The sequence below is a fragment of the Agrilus planipennis genome, unplaced genomic scaffold (assembly GCF_000699045.2).
Source record: "Agrilus planipennis isolate EAB-ADULT unplaced genomic scaffold, Apla_2.0 scaffold104, whole genome shotgun sequence".
NCBI lineage: Eukaryota > Metazoa > Arthropoda > Insecta > Coleoptera > Buprestidae > Agrilus > Agrilus planipennis.
The window spans coordinates 801,869-818,369 of NW_020438892.1; the positions used below are offsets into that span (position 1 = coordinate 801,869).

At 34.9% G+C, this 16,501-nt stretch overlaps 7 protein-coding genes across 17 annotated transcripts in view; 4 read left to right on the forward strand and 3 right to left on the reverse strand.

Annotated features, from left to right (window-relative positions):
• Positions 1-1,458, forward strand: part of LOC108737138 (farnesol dehydrogenase-like) — a 12,440-nt gene extending 10,982 nt beyond the window's left edge. The window contains exon 4 of the mRNA XM_018469830.1: positions 1,322-1,458. Within this exon, the coding sequence (XP_018325332.1) occupies positions 1,322-1,363 (42 nt within the window). The 3' untranslated portion in view covers positions 1,364-1,458. The remainder of the gene's footprint in view (positions 1-1,321) is intronic.
• The window catches only part of LOC108737143 (farnesol dehydrogenase-like), a 5,691-nt gene extending 805 nt beyond the window's left edge, over positions 1-4,886 (forward strand). The window contains exons 1-4 of one of the 2 annotated variants that reach the window (XM_025981886.1): positions 1,543-1,884; positions 2,507-2,968; positions 4,513-4,665; positions 4,765-4,886. In XM_025981886.1, the coding sequence (XP_025837671.1) occupies positions 1,789-1,884; positions 2,507-2,968; positions 4,513-4,665; positions 4,765-4,806 (753 nt within the window). In that variant the 5' untranslated portion in view covers positions 1,543-1,788 and the 3' untranslated portion in view covers positions 4,807-4,886. Of the gene's footprint in view, positions 1-1,542; positions 1,885-2,506; positions 2,969-4,512; positions 4,666-4,764 lie in introns of those variants that run through there. The other variant, XM_025981887.1, reaches the window with a different exon arrangement.
• A 1,155-nt stretch (positions 4,887-6,041) lies between these two features.
• On the reverse strand, positions 6,042-7,657 carry LOC108737132 (palmitoyltransferase ZDHHC3). 2 transcript variants are annotated; one of them, XM_018469823.2, is made up of 4 exons: positions 7,160-7,657; positions 6,930-7,066; positions 6,792-6,876; positions 6,042-6,674 (listed from the first exon to the last, which is right to left on the reverse strand). In XM_018469823.2, the coding sequence occupies exons 1-4, from the start codon at positions 7,427-7,429 to the stop codon at positions 6,354-6,356; spliced, it is 813 nt and encodes a 270-aa protein (XP_018325325.1). In that variant the 5' UTR covers positions 7,430-7,657; the 3' UTR covers positions 6,042-6,353. The 2 variants fall into 2 exon arrangements, with proteins under 2 accessions (XP_018325325.1, XP_018325324.1); XM_018469822.2 differs by having other exon boundaries at positions 6,048-6,725; positions 7,160-7,654.
• On the forward strand, positions 7,240-8,806 carry LOC108737141 (transmembrane protein 208). 5 transcript variants are annotated; one of them, XM_025981893.1, is made up of 4 exons: positions 7,240-7,313; positions 8,092-8,241; positions 8,298-8,434; positions 8,489-8,806. In XM_025981893.1, exons 2-4 carry the CDS (start codon positions 8,176-8,178, stop codon positions 8,715-8,717), a joined length of 432 nt encoding a protein of 143 aa, XP_025837678.1. In that variant the 5' UTR covers positions 7,240-7,313; positions 8,092-8,175; the 3' UTR covers positions 8,718-8,806. The 5 variants fall into 5 exon arrangements, with proteins under 5 accessions (XP_025837678.1, XP_018325335.1, XP_025837677.1 ...); XM_018469833.1 differs by lacking the exon at positions 7,240-7,313 and adding an exon at positions 7,890-7,928; XM_025981892.1 differs by lacking the exon at positions 7,240-7,313 and adding an exon at positions 7,910-7,938.
• A 308-nt stretch (positions 8,807-9,114) lies between these two features.
• LOC108737092 (B-cell receptor-associated protein 31) lies at positions 9,115-11,062 on the reverse strand. 5 transcript variants are annotated; one of them, XM_018469759.2, is made up of 5 exons: positions 10,952-11,062; positions 10,623-10,875; positions 10,457-10,563; positions 10,230-10,394; positions 9,320-9,511 (listed from the first exon to the last, which is right to left on the reverse strand). In XM_018469759.2, the coding sequence occupies exons 2-5, from the start codon at positions 10,849-10,851 to the stop codon at positions 9,320-9,322; spliced, it is 693 nt and encodes a 230-aa protein (XP_018325261.1). In that variant the 5' UTR covers positions 10,852-10,875; positions 10,952-11,062. The 5 variants fall into 5 exon arrangements, with proteins under 5 accessions (XP_018325260.1, XP_018325261.1, XP_018325263.1 ...); XM_018469761.2 differs by having other exon boundaries at positions 10,956-11,058; XM_018469760.2 differs by having other exon boundaries at positions 10,623-10,894; positions 10,952-11,057.
• Positions 11,063-12,786: 1,724 nt separating this feature from the next.
• Positions 12,787-13,924, forward strand: LOC108737096 (pupal cuticle protein C1B-like). Its single transcript, XM_018469768.2, has 2 exons — positions 12,787-12,798; positions 13,004-13,924. Exons 1-2 carry the CDS (start codon positions 12,787-12,789, stop codon positions 13,922-13,924), a joined length of 933 nt encoding a protein of 310 aa, XP_018325270.1.
• A 393-nt stretch (positions 13,925-14,317) lies between these two features.
• LOC108737097 (cuticle protein 16.5-like) lies at positions 14,318-15,499 on the reverse strand. Its single transcript, XM_018469769.2, has 2 exons — positions 15,463-15,499; positions 14,318-14,951 (listed from the first exon to the last, which is right to left on the reverse strand). Exons 1-2 carry the CDS (start codon positions 15,472-15,474, stop codon positions 14,370-14,372), a joined length of 594 nt encoding a protein of 197 aa, XP_018325271.1. The 5' UTR covers positions 15,475-15,499; the 3' UTR covers positions 14,318-14,369.
• Positions 15,500-16,501: the final 1,002 nt, after the last annotated feature.

A 16,501-nucleotide genomic window follows, 5' to 3' on the forward strand; every position in this document is an offset into this window, starting at 1 on the left:
GAGTAAAATTGGATGCAATTATGAATTACAACAAGGATAACTTATTTAATAAGGAATGAGAAATTACTAAAAGGCTTGCCTCATTTTAACTTTTTATTTTAGAAATATATAAACAAAACTAACATACCAAATTATATAAATTATTGTTTTGCTTCAATTATATTTTAAAGAAGCTAATAGGTGCAATACAGAACACCTGCATAGAGGACAATATAACATAAATTTTTATAAAGACGCCTATAATAATTAATTATGAAAGCTCCCTTAAAACTCCTATTCGAATGATGCCTTAATAACAACAACCTAAATGAAGAAAAAAAAATAAATAAATAACAGATTCAGTCAGCTTTCTTGTCAGAATCCCCACTTGCCAGCAACTTCTTTTGTAATTTGCTGTGCTCTTCCAACAAACGATCATACTCTTTTGTAATGTTTTCAGCCTGTTCCTTAACAGCATGTTTGTCTTTTGACTCAGATTTCAACTTATCTTCGAGCTCTGTAATTTTCTTTCTTAGTGTAGACACCTGTAACTGGAAAATCAATCACTTCCTTAAAACTTTTGCTCTTTAATTTTCAAACAAACATAAAAACTAAAGCTTAAGAAAAACGAGATTTTCAAAATTGGTCATAATAGAGGTCAAAAGTACCAATTTTTAGCAGAGTCAATATCCTAATAGAATGTCTAAAGCATTGGTTAATATGGCAAATAAAAGGAGATAAAGTTAATAAGCCAATATAAGATAAAAGCTCTTGTTAAAGAGGAAAAAATATTTGTTTACATGAATTTAATTACGTAATATTCCAAAAAGATTAATTTTATTAGCAGTTTTTGCTATTTTTTTTGTCATAAAACACTGAAAATTAATAGAATTATATTGCACAGAAGCATTTATAAACCGATGAACCGGCTCAAACCATTTCCAAAGCCGATATTCACCAAAACAAGGTGATGCTGTCTGTTTGGTGGGATTTTAAAGGAATCGTTTTTTTTTCAGCTTTTACCGCCTGTTGCTCTTTATACAAACTAAGTATCACTCTTCTATCCTTGCAACTTATCCCTACATCTTTTAGATATATTTAAAATCTTGTCCCATTTAACATTGTCAAAAGTTTTTTCTAAATCTACAAATCCTATGTACGCACTCTTTTTTTTATCGTTTTCTCTGTTGTTACCCGTAAAGCTAGAATGGCCTTCCACGTTCCTCTATTTCTTGTAAACCCAAATTGATCTTCCCCTAATGGTTTCCCGCCCTTTTTTCTATCCTCTGTTAATAGATAATTAACAGATAATTAATTTCTATACGTATGCATATTTTTATAGGTGGCTGAAATAACATTGTTCCCTGTCACAGACGCAGTTTAGATACGTCCAAATACTGAAAAGACTATTCTAATTTAGTTCATTTTTTGTTGCTGCCACCAGTTCTGTATCCTTGAAATAAAACCTTTGTGAACTAAGTGTCTTGTTCCCTTCGACCTTTTGCAAAAAAAAATAACACAATTACATAAAAATAAAAAAGCATAAAGATTGTTAATACTTTACTTTTACAAATTGTTATATTATAATCTTTGCAGTTTCGAGTTTATCTACAAAATATGTGTATGATTTAAATATGTGTTGTGTCCTTCAAAAAGAAAAAGCACCTAAATCTTAACATTTCCATATCACTGAAATAACTTTTGTTTGTTAAATTGCTGAAAAAATGCATGCAGTAGATATGTTAAAATTTGCAATTTTCTACGGCGTCTTTTTGAGAAAACTAGTCGGTCATTCCTGTTCGAAGTCATATGGACCGTTGGATTAACAAGGTCGCTGTTGTAACAGGGGCTAGTGCAGGAATCGGGGCTTCTATTGCCGAAAAATTAGTTCGAAATGGAATAATAGTAAGAACAGATGATTTATTATTGTTTTATATCCAATCAAGTCTAGATATATTAATAATTGCTCAATTATATTATACTTCATTTACTTTCTCTAGCGGTGTGCCTTCCAATGTCTTGAATGCGCGCTGGCAAAATCGTATGTGGGGAGAAAAAAGGTCGTTATATTCTCGACTCTTGTTCATTAAACATGCTTTTTCATACAGTACCTGCCAAAAGTTTTGTTCAATCATGAATAGTAGTGCAGGTAAAAAACAAGCGTTAAAGCCTTTAATATGTCTTCAAATATAAATAAACATTTCGTTGATATTTTCAGTAGTAAATGGTACCAATAACAGCACATTTGAGCAATGCAATTGTAGTAGGTAAAATGGTCAATTTTTCCGTGCAGTACTGTACGCATTATACGCTCCTCACAGGTTATGAGTTTGGCCGAGAGTTGTCTCCTTCCTTTTCTGGCCTAGTGCTGTTCTTTTCTACTTTGCGCCGTTCAAACTGAAGGTCACATTGCTACAGAAAGTAAACCAAGTATAATATCGGTTTATTGTTAGTGCTCGCAATTTTCGCATCGGGGGTTAAAAGTTAGACTTGTAACCCCAAAAAAATAAACAACTAAATTTACCAGGTGGCAGGTTTCGCTCGTCGAGTAGAGAGGGTTGAAAATCTCGCCAAAAAATTAGAAGATGCTAAAGGAAAATTATATGGACTTAAAGTAGATATTACAGTCGAAGACGACATCATCAAAGCATTCGATTGGATAAAGGATAACTTGGGTCCCGTCCACATTCTTATCAATAACGCCGGTATAAGTAGGTCTGGTTCTCTAATCAGCGGAAACGCTCAAACTTGGAAAGAAATATTGGAAACTAATGTTCTTGGGTTATGTGTGGCCACGAGAGAAGCCGTCAAAAATATGAAAAGTAATAACGTAGAGGGTCACATTGTTCACATAAACAGCGTGGCTGGTCACAAGCATGTCGGTCTACCCCATATGAACGTTTACTCTGCCAGTAAATATGCTGTTACTGCTTTGGGCGATAATTTAAGGGACGAACTTAGGAAAAACAGACTTAAAATTAAAGTCTCAGTAAGTTTATAGATTACAAAATATGGATTACAGATCTTAGGTAATGATATAGACACATATAATTCTTTGTGATATACTATTGGGTTGTTCGGAAAGTCATTTCGTTTTTTCCCCACAGAGGATTTAATTGTATTCTTTTGCACCCAACTTCACATTTAAGCCGTATAATTTTTATATGCTTTGAGAGCTCATATAGCAAGGCTTGTGTGTGAAAAATTCCAATTAATTCTACGCAGTAGTTTTTGGTTGGTGCCCTTTTAAATATGGAGAGCGATAAGCAGCATTTTCGACATATCTTACTGTTTTACTACAGAAAGGGTAAAAATGCTGTTCAAGCCAGAAAGAAATTGACTGATGTGTATGGAGAAGGTGTGTTGACAGTACGCCAGTGCCAGAACTGGTTCGCTAAATTTCGATCCGGCAATTTTGATGTCGAAGATGCACCACGTTCGGGAAGGCCGGTTGAAGCTGATAAAGACGCGATAAAGGCATTAGTTGATGTGAACCGGCGAATAACAACACGTGAGATCGGATTGAGGTTAAATTTATCAAATTCAACAGTTTATGACCACTTGAAAGGCCTGGGATTATCCTCGAAGCTCGATGTATGGGTTCCCCATGTTCTCACAGAGAGAAATCTGTGTCGCCGCATTGACGTCTGCGATTCGCTTCTCAAACGTCACGAAAATGATCCGTTTTTGAAGCGCATCATCACTGGGGACGAAAAATGGGTTGTATACAACAACGTCAAACGCAAGAGGTCATGGAGCAAAAAAGATGAACCGGCTCAAACCATTTCCAAAGCCGATATTCACCAAAAAAAGGTGATGCTGTCTGTTTGGTGGGATTTTAAAGGAATCGTTTTTTTTTAGCTTTTACCGGATAACACAACGATTAATTCGGAAGTCTACTGTCATCAGCTGGACAAACTGAATGATGCACTTCAACAGAAAAGGTCAGAACTAATCAACAGGAAAGGTGTAGTGTTTCACCAAGACAACGCGAGACCTCACACAAGTTTGGTCACTCGCCAAAAGCTTTTACAGCTTGAATGGGATACAATGCTACACCCACCATATTCTCCAGACCTGGCACCATCGGATTATTATTTGTTCCGGTCACTCCAAAATTTTTTAGACGGTAAAACCTTCACCTCAAATGAGGAGGTCAAAAACCTCCTCGATCAGTTTTTTGCCAGCAAAGACCAAAAATTTTATGAGCGTGGAATTATGCTACTACCAGAAAGATGGCAAAAGGTGTTGGACCAGAACGGTCAATATATAATTTAATAAAGTATTTGTTTATTATACGAAAACTGTCTTTCATTTCCACAAAAAAAAACGAAATGACTTTCCGAACAACCCTATAGAAGTTGGTTCATAAACAAGCATCTGCTTTAATATGTGGTCTATCGACTTGGACAGAGGGACTAGACCACGGTAACACACTTCGTTTGTGTTGTCTTTATCTTATGATCTTAACTTAACCGAAGGTTTTGGTAGTAAAGGACAAAGGACCGCATACTAAATTTATTTTTGTTTTAGAGTATAAGTCCAGGTTTGGTGATAACTGAAATACACGAAAAAGCTCAATTGACAGGGAAAGAAATTCAATGGATACGAAACGAGCCAATATTAAACGCTGATGATGTAGCTGACGCCGTTTCGTACGTTTTAGGAACACCTCCTCACGTTCAAGTACGATTTTTATGATCAACTCTTCTATTTGCTTCACTTTTACCTTCAAACTTAATGAAATTATCAGATTTCTTTTTTAACACTACGTATCTGTTCCAGATTCAAGAATTAACAATAACTCCCATCGGAGAAAGAATTTGATTCTTTTTAAATTAGTTTGTAGAAAATTCTGGTTACAAACGTGTTGCATACAGTAATTACATGTCGTTTTAAACAATTTATATACTTGGACTTATTTTATAATCTTTATCCTTTGATAACTAACAGACATGTATTAAAACAAGCCATTATATATTAATACATACATACAAAAATATATAACACACACATATGTGGCCTCTAATAAATATAACGTTGTGACAAATACGTTATACTAATAATATCACACAGACCGACAGATATTTCTCATTTTTAGTTCATTTTATCTTCAAATAAAATGTTTACGAAAACGAGAATAAGTTATTTGCAACAGTCGGTGTGAGGAATGAAAGCCAAAACCACAAATTAACTATTTATTATAAATGTGTTATCAGGTATGTTTACTGTTTAATTTATTTCAATAATAATGTTTATTCATAAGCAGTGATACAGAAAAAGCATAAAACAATTACACAATTACCCCTCACGGTTGCTTATGATTATTTTCATAGCTATTTAGCGACTACAAACCTAGTGTAAAATGTAATTCAACTTCTATAACCGAGTTTTTGTGAATTAAGATTATCTATTCTCTGTTCGTATTAAACAGCGTTAAATTTCCTAAATTTTGGTAAAAACCGCATGTAAATCGGTTAATAAATAGATGAGCAACCCCTTGTGAAAGTTTCATTACGTTAAAATTCTTTTAAGTGGCGCCTACCTTGAAGTGCAATGTCCTGCGTTTGACCTAGTTTTGGAGATTCCATGATGGCCGCCGCCGTAGTAGCCAATCAGGTGTACGCAACCTGTTTATATCAATGAAAATTGCATGCGTAAGTTAGTCACCCGCGATGCATAGTATGGTGCACTTCGTTGCATCAACTTTTAGGTTGTAATTACGTAAATACTTATACGTCTTAATTCAATCATTAAAATTACACTTTTGTTTTAATAATAAAATTTTTTAGACGTTAATAAGACATCTAGAACCTATATTATATGTTTTTTAATGTTTCTTATGCTTGTATTGGAAAGTAATATGTTGTAGGTTATAAATATAACAGTGAAACCACTAATTTTAAAAATATTTGATTTTCTGTGCACAGTTCGGTTTGAAAATTGTTATTTATATTTAGGAGAGTTCAGTAACGTTTTGTTAACTTTCTTTGGGGAATATCATAAATAAAAAACATATTTTGTCAGATAGGCAATTTATTCAATAATACGTATATTATTAATTTCAATCTCATCACGAGGCGACCTCCACGGCCACAAAAAATCCAAAAATGACGACAAATTTTCGTCAAAAACATGCCACGTACATAAGACATCACGTCATTCGTCATTTTCGCATTATTTCGTTATCAAACCGTGCAGGACAATCAATAATTTCACAATAATACCTAAGTACCCGATACTTTAAAATAATTTACATAAACATCGAAGTTTTATTTATTAATGCACGTATTTAAGTATGGATGCATAGTATAAATTACAAATACTGAATAATAAGGCTTATCAAATAAAACAAAAGAATTAGAAATGTTTCGCTAAACAGAATAAAGATAGTTTTCATATTTCGCTTTGGCTGTGGGCCCTGCGAAGGGCGAAAACCATCCTAGAGAGAAACGTCCGAAGACAGCCTGGATGCTTTTCCAACGTGATTTCTTCACCCACCGCGCCTCTTCCTTTTTCAATTGCTCTATGCCTGTCTCGTCATACCAAATAGCCTGCACCTGGGTGCTTAACATCACAACGGTGAATATTGCGAACAGCAAAGCCTCGAAAATGAGGAAGAGTAAGAGCACGACAGTGGCTGGAGGTGAATACGTTGTACAGTCTTTCCACTCGTTACGAATACACGTGAGAAACTGGTTGATTGCAAGAAACAGAGAATGAATGCTAATAGTTGCAATGTAGAACTTAAAAAAAGAATTAAAGTACGTGTCACTTTAATTACAAAATTCAAAGACGACCAATATTCTTACTGTGAATAAAACGAAGTACTTTTGATTGTTCTCTCCAACACAGTTGTTCACCCACGGACAGTGATGGTCCATTTTCCTAATACACCTGCAAAATTACTGGCTTATAATACTCCACTGTTACACAGCTTGATCACTTACCTCTGGCAAACGCTGCAATGATGTGCTCTTTCGGGCTTAATACTGCAGCATTTTGGGCATTTATAAATGACCTGTCCTTCCCTGAACCCCATCTGTTTTATCATCTCTTTAGTAGCATTACCTTTGGGGACCGCTCCCTGCCAAATACATGTAACTTGTTACAATTTGGTTTCTGTTTTAGAGCTACTGATGGGTTGTAAAATAAATACAAATGTGAATGAATAACTTACCGGGTCTGTGAACATGGTCCTCAAATGAGAAGCAAAAGCTAGAAATGCACAACACTGAAAAATTACCATGTTTATAAAACTATATATTTGATGGGGGCTAGGGAACAGTATAACGGTCATTACAACAAATTCAGCATACAATATTAGCATCCATGTGAGTATAGCACAAATTATACCACAAATGTCACGAATGCACCAAAACATACCACCACAACATTTGTTGTGCAAGTCAATCTCTTTACGAAATACCGAATATTCGTATTCCATCATTGTACGGTGACTATTTTAACTAATTAAAGTGATAAGGGTAATTTTCAAGGGGGCCTCAAGAGATCCATTTTGAGGTTAAAACCCTTTAACTTGGTAAACGCATTTTTAACGTCATTTTCACCTTATACGACAAAGCATTAATCTCAGTCACACACTCGCTCATAATAAGTAAATCCGCAATATAATTACGATAATTACAAAAAAATTTAATAACAAACTCGAACAATAAATAATACAAATAACATCCGTCAAATGTCATAAAGTCCAATATCATTATCCATAGAAAATCATAAGTAAGTAAGATATTTTTTATTTTTAAATTAATTCCTTTATTAAGAATAAAAAAGTAAAACGTTAGCAATTCTGATTTCAAAAATTTATAAGTACTTATCCTTTTATTAAGTTTAAATGATAGTATTTGCAGGTATTCTATTCCTTATCTATAGTTAGGATATCTATGGTGCCATTTCTATAAATGTCAGCAACGACGTTAGATGAGGTTATGACAGGTTATAATTTGATAAATTTGTGTTTCTTTTAGATAATGTTATGATCTTTTTTACTTACACGTGAAAAAATTACTCTTTAAACAAACATTTTAAAATGGTAAAAGTAATTGTTTGTGAATTTACACCCAAACTGAGCATATACTTTAATTTTAGTCACAACAAAAAGGAAAGCAGGGTACCAAGGGGGTGAAACAGATAGTAGAAGAAAATGTATCAACGTTAAGTTACTACCGAAATATGGCCATAATTTCGAACTCTATATCGTTAATAATTCTAGTCTTTTATAATTCTCCTATTAGTATAGTGAGTAGATATGAAAACCTGCAGGCATATGTTACTGATTGTGGTTTTCTATTTAGGTCCTATATTTATTTGCCTGTGCTGTATATATTGGATCTTATCAATTTATGGTTTACATGTCCAAGCCAAAGTACACAGAATCTGGGCAACTTCTAGATAGTGGTGTAGATCTTAACATGGAAGGTGGCATTGGAGAGTAAATAAATCATAAATAACAATTGTAGTTATTAATTATTAAGTTTATTTACAGGCACGTCAAAGATATAATCATTTTAACAGCAGGATGCCAATTGTTGTCTTCAGTAGTTTCCAATTATTTCTGGTTGTTGTGGTTGTTGGCACCTGCTCGAGGCTTTTGGCTACTTTGGAAAAACATATTGGCACCATACTTCTTTCAACAAGCTCCTACAGATTCAGAAGTTGAATCCAAGAAGCAGAAAAAAATAGAAAGGAGGATGAGGAGGCAACAGGTACATTAGAAAAAACATTGACAGATTTGTTCTTAATTTGTAAAAACTTTTTTATATTATGAATGGAAGGGAATAAAATAAAAATGTTGTTTTATTGATTTGGATATCATTTAAAGTACTGTACCCATAGTACACTAGAGATTACAATTTGACTGCAGTTGGGGCTCTTCAAATGCAAACTATAGGACAAATTGGCCCACAGAATCAATAAAATATATATATACTATAATTGCATAGTAAAAGCACAATATTTGTCCTCAGTACTATTTTGAGGAGTAAAATTGGATGCAATTATGAATTACAACAAGGATAACTTATTTAATAAGGAATGAGAAATTACTAAAAGGCTTGCCTCATTTTAACTTTTTATTTTAGAAATATATAAACAAAACTAACATACCAAATTATATAAATTATTGTTTTGCTTCAATTATATTTTAAAGAAGCTAATAGGTGCAATACAGAACACCTGCATAGAGGACAATATAACATAAATTTTTATAAAGACGCCTATAATAATTAATTATGAAAGCTCCCTTAAAACTCCTATTCGAATGATGCCTTAATAACAACAACCTAAATGAAGAAAAAAAAATAAATAAATAACAGATTCAGTCAGCTTTCTTGTCAGAATCCCCACTTGCCAGCAACTTCTTTTGTAATTTGCTGTGCTCTTCCAACAAACGATCATACTCTTTTGTAATGTTTTCAGCCTGTTCCTTAACAGCATGTTTGTCTTTTGACTCAGATTTCAACTTATCTTCGAGCTCTGTAATTTTCTTTCTTAGTGTAGACACCTGTAACTGGAAAATCAATCACTTCCTTAAAACTTTTGCTCTTTAATTTTCAAACAAACATAAAAACTAAAGCTTAAGAAAAACGAGACTTCCAAAATTGGTCATAATAGAGGTCAAAAGTACCAATTTTTAGCAGAGTCAATATCCTAATAGAATGTCTAAAGCATTGGTTAATATGGCAAATAAAAGGAGATAAAGTTAATAAGCCAACATAAGATAAAAGCTCTTGTTAAAGAGGAAAAAATATTTGTTTACATGATTTTAATTACGTAATATTCCAAAAAGATTAATTTTATTAGCAGTTTTTGCCATTTTCTTGGTCATAAAAACACTGAAAATTAATAGAATTATATTGCACAGAAGCATTTATAAACCCGTATATAAAATACTGTGATAATTAGTATCAAATCATGCAAAACGTAATACCAACATGAGTGCCAGATAGCCATTTGCGATCAAAGTAAGATAGAGATCCTATCCGTAGGAAGTATTTTAAAATAAGTTTCACAGCCTGCAATATTTAATAAATATTTCACATTAACAAACCACTGCAACATGGCAAAATGGAATATAATTTAAAAGGCAGATAGGAAATCTATCAGAAGATAGAGATTATTGAAGAATTAATAGAATATAGTATATAGTACTACCCCCCAAACTAACGAGAAATTTGGAATAGATAAAAAAGGGACGTGAAGCAGCAATTGAAATAAGTATTCTTTACCTCTTTATCTTGAGCCTCATTGCTTTCATTGTCATTAGAGGCCCCTGTTTGTGCCAGTAAAGTCTTTGCAGCAGTTGAAGCACTCTGAGCCTGTCTCATTGCAGCTTCCGACTGAGCTAGCAAACTGGCCTGTTGTGATATCAATGTAACCAATCTCCTGATCACCTGCAGTTCCCAATATATATTGTAATCTTTACTTACAGTAATACTACATCAAAAGCCCTTACCAAGCAAAGAAACAGGGCAAAGCCTGAGATATAGAAATTCCTTTGAGCCCGGAATAGCCTCATATTTCCCTGCATTTCAGCATCCAAATGTTGATGGTCAGTTACCTCTTAATTAAACATTTTAATAAGCTATGCATATGAGATTCAAATTGTCTCAAAAAATTACCCGGTGAAGAGTATTTTCTCATTTCTCTGATGGCATCCAACAGGAACAAAACTAACACTGCTAAAAGCACCACAAAATAAATACCAGCCTGTTGTTGAATGCCTTGCAAGAATCGGGATTTGAAAAAAGTGTTCCATCGTCTGGGACTTGCAATAGGAAGCACCAAGAGCAATACAATCACAATTTCGAGATATAAAAAGCCAGCTATCAAAGTCCACTGAAGGCTCATGTTTGGAGGTAAGGTTACGTATCGCTGCAATAAAAAATTAAATCTAAACTTTGAATTGCAGTATTTCGGAAATCTCAAAAGCAAAAATTATAGAACTTACCTACAATTAATTTTAAACAGGATAAATTCTTGTCAAAAAAACACTGATGTGTTACTTCGTTCGCTAAAAATAACTTGGACCAATCAGAGCAAAGAATGACTCAGGGGACACAGGATTACTTCCACCAAATATAAATTTCCACAGCTCAAAAATCTAATTTTTGCAAATGCCATTTTATATAAAAAAATCGGCGGTAAAAATTAAATTTTAAATTAAATTTCATTGGGGTACCAAACTCGTGTAACTGAGTTAAAGTATGTTTAAACATCGGGTAAAAGTTGAAATTACTTTGTATTAGATAGATAAATAGTAATAGGACTATTTAGTAGTAAATAGAAGAATGTATAACGTTTTAAAAATATTTTGTTAATTTATTTTCCCATTTCAACCCTCTAAATATCAGAATGGTTTTCTGATAAATACTTTAATCGCTGATATTAAAGTTAGAATTGACTGCTGGTTTAAACATACGAATCTGGAGTGAAAAAAGCGACCAAAAGAAAAGCACAATTCTTTTCATAATGATATAACACAGTATTTAGTGAAATGATTTTAAAAACCAGTTTTCTTGTAATATCTTACGAGTTTTTAAATAGTAGGTCAAACAAGTGTGCGTAGGTACACCCAATCTCGATATATTTACTTCTTGTTAAGTCTTTCATTGTTTATTAACCTTTTCAAATTTCTTAATTCGTGAAGTAAGAGAAAAAAGGAAAAAGAAAATTTCTTGTTTCATGTGATAAAAAAAATGCTATTGCAATACTTCAACTGGAAGCTAATTTTGTTTTGGGCACCTTGATGGTAGTTTTTAATAATAATAAAATTTAAAAGTTAAATAAATGCCTTTATTAAAATTTAAATAAACTTTAAACTTTCTATTACTATAAAGTAATACACAAAAAAGTATCGTTTTGTTTTGTTTGAATGAGAATATCAATTTATTATTGATAAGTGCGCCGAGGGTTGTGTATCCTATCAAAACCAATCAAATAATCATCTTTTGTTTTTGAAATAAAATAAATATGGAGTGAAAAGTTATTTTTTCTTATAAAACCATCAATCGATGTTTCACCCTTATTTACAGAACTTTATCAAGGTCAATACATCATGTTACAAAGGTGATAACGTGTAGTGGCCAAAAAATTCACCCTGATAAAATCCTGTATTAAGAGCGAAACGTCGGCTGTCTTCATCTCCTATTATTGTTTTCACGGAAAAAATGAAAAAGGAAAATTTACCTAAATATTTTAGTTGATATTATCTACAAATTTAATTATAATAATTAAGAAACTTGAAATAATTTTAAAGAAACATGTCAAAATTGAGATTATTACAAGCTACTTAATAAACTCTATTATTTCTACAGCAAATTTAGTCATTTACAATCGAAAATTGTAATTTTTGCGTTGTCACAAAAATTAAATTTTCTTCAGGTTTAATTATTCGCAATTGTAGATTAAGGTAAGAAACAGGAACTATAATTGTAATGATCTATTTAAATAACGAATCCGATTGTCCACTAATCGTGAATTTTAACGTATAATTTTCCGTTTGGACGCTGCACGACGTGCGGGGAACACCCTGTAGAGCGCGTGTGTTTTTACCGGCATATTTCGCAGAAATCGAACTTGACATTTAAAAAGGAGACAATTTGATTATGAAACTGGTCCATTATATCGGCTACTTGCTCATTACACGTACGAGTCGGTCTTAATCAGGCCAACCACCGAAAGTTGTTCAAAAGTTTGGGGTATAAAAACATAACATTATCGAAAAGTTGTCACAGTCCAAACAATAACTTCAATTATTGCTGCGGATTCATACAACTACCAACCATGTCATTCAGGGTAAGTTTGGACCAGACATTTTTAATATTAATTTCTTTTTTTATTATAGTATAATAACAATAATCATTTTCGCGCAGTTTCTTTTATCAATCAATAACCCCATGAGAATAGATTAATCTTAACAACTTTTTCAATTCAAAAATAAATTAAGGCATATAATTCAAACCAATAATTTCATCTCATTAATTTGTCCCAATTGTTTTAGATCTTCATTCTTTGCGTCTCACTGGCCGTCGCCCACGCTGGCGCTCCCGCGACATACGCGCCGGGACCAACGGTGTCAACCGCCCCCGCCCTAGCCTATTCCGCAGCTCCCTCCATATCCCACATAACATATTCCTCCCCCGTCGTCTCCTACAACATCCCCTTCAGTACCCAAGCGATCACATCTCAATCGAGCAACATCCACCGCAGTTTCGGTAACTTGGGTCAAGTCTCCACCTATTCCAAAACAATTGACACCCCATTTTCGAGCGTGAGCAAAGCAGACGTACGCGTGTCAAACCCGGGGGTTCATCTTGCATCCGTACAACCCGCAGTTTACGGTCCCCCGCCACCTTCTGTTGCATACGCTGCTCACCCAGCGCCTGTTGCGTATGCAGCCCATCCTACACCTGTTGCGTATGCAGCCCATCCTACACCTGTTGCGTATGCAGCCCATCCTACACCTGTTGCGTATGCGGCTCACCCGGCGCCTGTCGCTTATGCAACCCATTCGGCGCCTGTCGCGTATGCAACCCATTCAGCGCCTGTGGCATACGCAGCTCAGCCAACACCGTTTGCCTACTCTGCAGGCGCCGCGCAGTATGCAACCGGAGCCATCACCTCCCAATCCAGCAACATCCATCGAAGCTTTGGGAATTTGGGACAGGTGTCGACCTACACAAAAACCATCGATACACCCTTCTCTAGTGTAAGCAAGGCCGACGTTCGCGTATCAAATCCGAGTGTTAAATTTGCCGCTGCGGCCGCTCCCCTGGCTTATGCCGCCCCAGCCGCCCCCGTGGCCTATGCCGCCCCAGCTGTCCACGCCGCACCCGGACCACTCTTGGGAGTTGCTTATTCTGCGGCTCCGGCGGTCGCCCATGTCACCTATGCCGCAAACTTTGGCAGCTACGAATGGTAAAAGGTATCTGGACGACTGAACTTTTTACTACCACCCCCGCTTGAATATTGTTTTAAAAATAAGCGAATAATAACTGCTTTGTTTGTAATTCAATTTCGTATTTGCTGTGTTTAAAATAATTTTCGTAGTAAATGGCGATGGTAGCAACAAGTTCAGCCACCGGCGACGATCACGACTGATATCTTTGTTTAAACTTTATTTATTTGTTACAATTCTCCAGCAACTTGGCAAATTTGTTGTGTAAATAAATTGATTGAAACGAAATCTCTTTTGTTTATAAATCCCTTTTTTGGCGAACTTTAGGCCAGACTCCCTTTAGGTATTGTTTTATATTCAACAGAACACTTAACGCAAAACTAAAAACGATTTATATAAAAATCATTTTATTGAATAACAATTAATTTACAAAATTGTACGCAGTAATACAAAACAAAAATTGCCGTTTTTACCATCTATTGTTCAATGTGATTGGAGGTCCGGGGATGAAAGGTGCTCCATAACGGGTTGAGGGTGGGGCTACCCTAACAGCCGGCGCGGCAGGAGCGAAGCGGACAGCTGGAGCAGCAAAACGTACAGCCGGAGCGGGCGCAGCTGCAATTTGAACAGCCGGAGCGGCTGCAAAAGCCGGAGCGGCCGCTATAGCCGGTCCTGCAGCAAAGGCTGGCGCGGCGTAGCTTACAGCCGGGGCGGCGTAGTTTACAGCCGGGGCGGCGGCGAAAGCTGGAGCACCGTAGCTAACAGCTGGAGCGGCGTAGCTGACTGCTGGACCGGCAAAGCTGAGACCAGGAGCAGCGTAACCGATAGCTGGAGCAGCGTAGCCTAAAGCTGGAGCTCCGGCACTGTAGGCGAAGTTTGGGGCAGCAGCGGCATAGCTGATAGCTGGGGCAGAGTATGAGACAGCAGGAGCGGAATAGGAAACCGCTGGACCAGCTGAAAAAGCAATAGGCGCGGCGGCAGGGGCAGAATAGGTCTCGGTCGCTAAATTGCCAGCACTGGCGAATGCCAAGATGGCACAGAAGACGATTACCTAATAACATTAAAAAACTTATATTAAGATTTTAATAAATTTAAAGCTTTGCATAATCGGACAACAGATGTAATACGATAAATTGATGATTGATCGATTTCTACCTAATTTTTAAATACCGAATGTCACAATGCACTTTAAAATCGATTCTTCAGATGATAAAGCAAGTATTAGAAACTTTTGTGAAGTGTTCATTAAATTATGAATGACACCGAATACTAATTTGCATTATTGGAAATTTACCAACAACTCCATCAAGTAAAAGAGCAAAATTGCCTAAGCTTTCTGAAACTGTCACATTATGCACTATTCGTTATTTATTATAAATTAAATGAAAACGAATAGATGCAACATGCAAAAATTATTTAAGTAAAAAAATTTTTCTTATTAGAAATTTTGTCACAAAAAAAAGAAATCAATACTAAAATCAATTGTTTTTCTTAATAATAAAAGCGCAGAGTTTTCACTTGTTCGAAAAACAATTTAAACACAAAAAACAATCACTTGTTACCTTAGCTACCATTGCTGCTGTTTTAGTTTGCTTAGTTCTCTCACGACTTGATGAAGATAGCAGTTTGATTTCTCTTTTTATAGCAAAAAGTTCTGCAATCAGTTTGGGTGGTGGTCGTATAAAAGTGTGCGATTGTGTCCTAAATTTAATTAGATTGAAACTAGTTCCATAATATACAATAAATTTTCATGTCTTGTCGTCACATACTCGAATAGGTCTATCCGTGAAGATGTAAATCAAATGTCAAGCAAAGCGTCTTAATATTGTTTATTAAATGCATGACATTTAAAATGTTACATATGTAAATGCACATAGGATTATATTGATTGCATTTTCCTCTTTTTCAAATAATACAGGTGTGCGTTTGAATTTATTAGATGATATTGCAACTAAAACTTAAGAAACCGATCTGAGAATAACAAGTCTAAATTAAAATCTCAATAAAAAGCTCGTTGATGGCCGAGTTCTTCGGGGGTTCTGCAACAATTTTTCAACAATTTTTTTACAAAAAAATTAAAAATAAATATAAATTTTGGATTCTGGAAAATTGCTACAGAGCTGTGAAGAAGTCTAAGCTGCCACTCGAAACGTTGGCAAATCAATTATGTATATATTCCAAAAATGGGTACAAATCTTTATTGAAATAACTTATTTAGAATTCGATCAGGTAAAAAACAATATTTATTTTCAATAAATCAGAGTTTCGCCCATATATTATGGTCTTCTTCAAATTGATTAAAATGACGAAACAGATGTTTGATTAATCTAGGAACGTAGATTCTGCGCAATCTTTACTGTTTTGATATGGGGTGTAAATGGGAGAAGATGTTAAATATACTTAAAAATGTAGGGGTGAGTTACAGAGAAAGAAGAGTGATACTCAGTTTGTATAAAGAGCAACAAGCAGTTATAGAGATGGAGCTGCAACGTAGAGAAGTAAATATTAGGAAGGGAGTCAGACAGGGATGCACACTGTCACTGCTACTTTTTAATCTATACATCGAAGACGCGATCAACATCATTAAAGACAGTATAACTG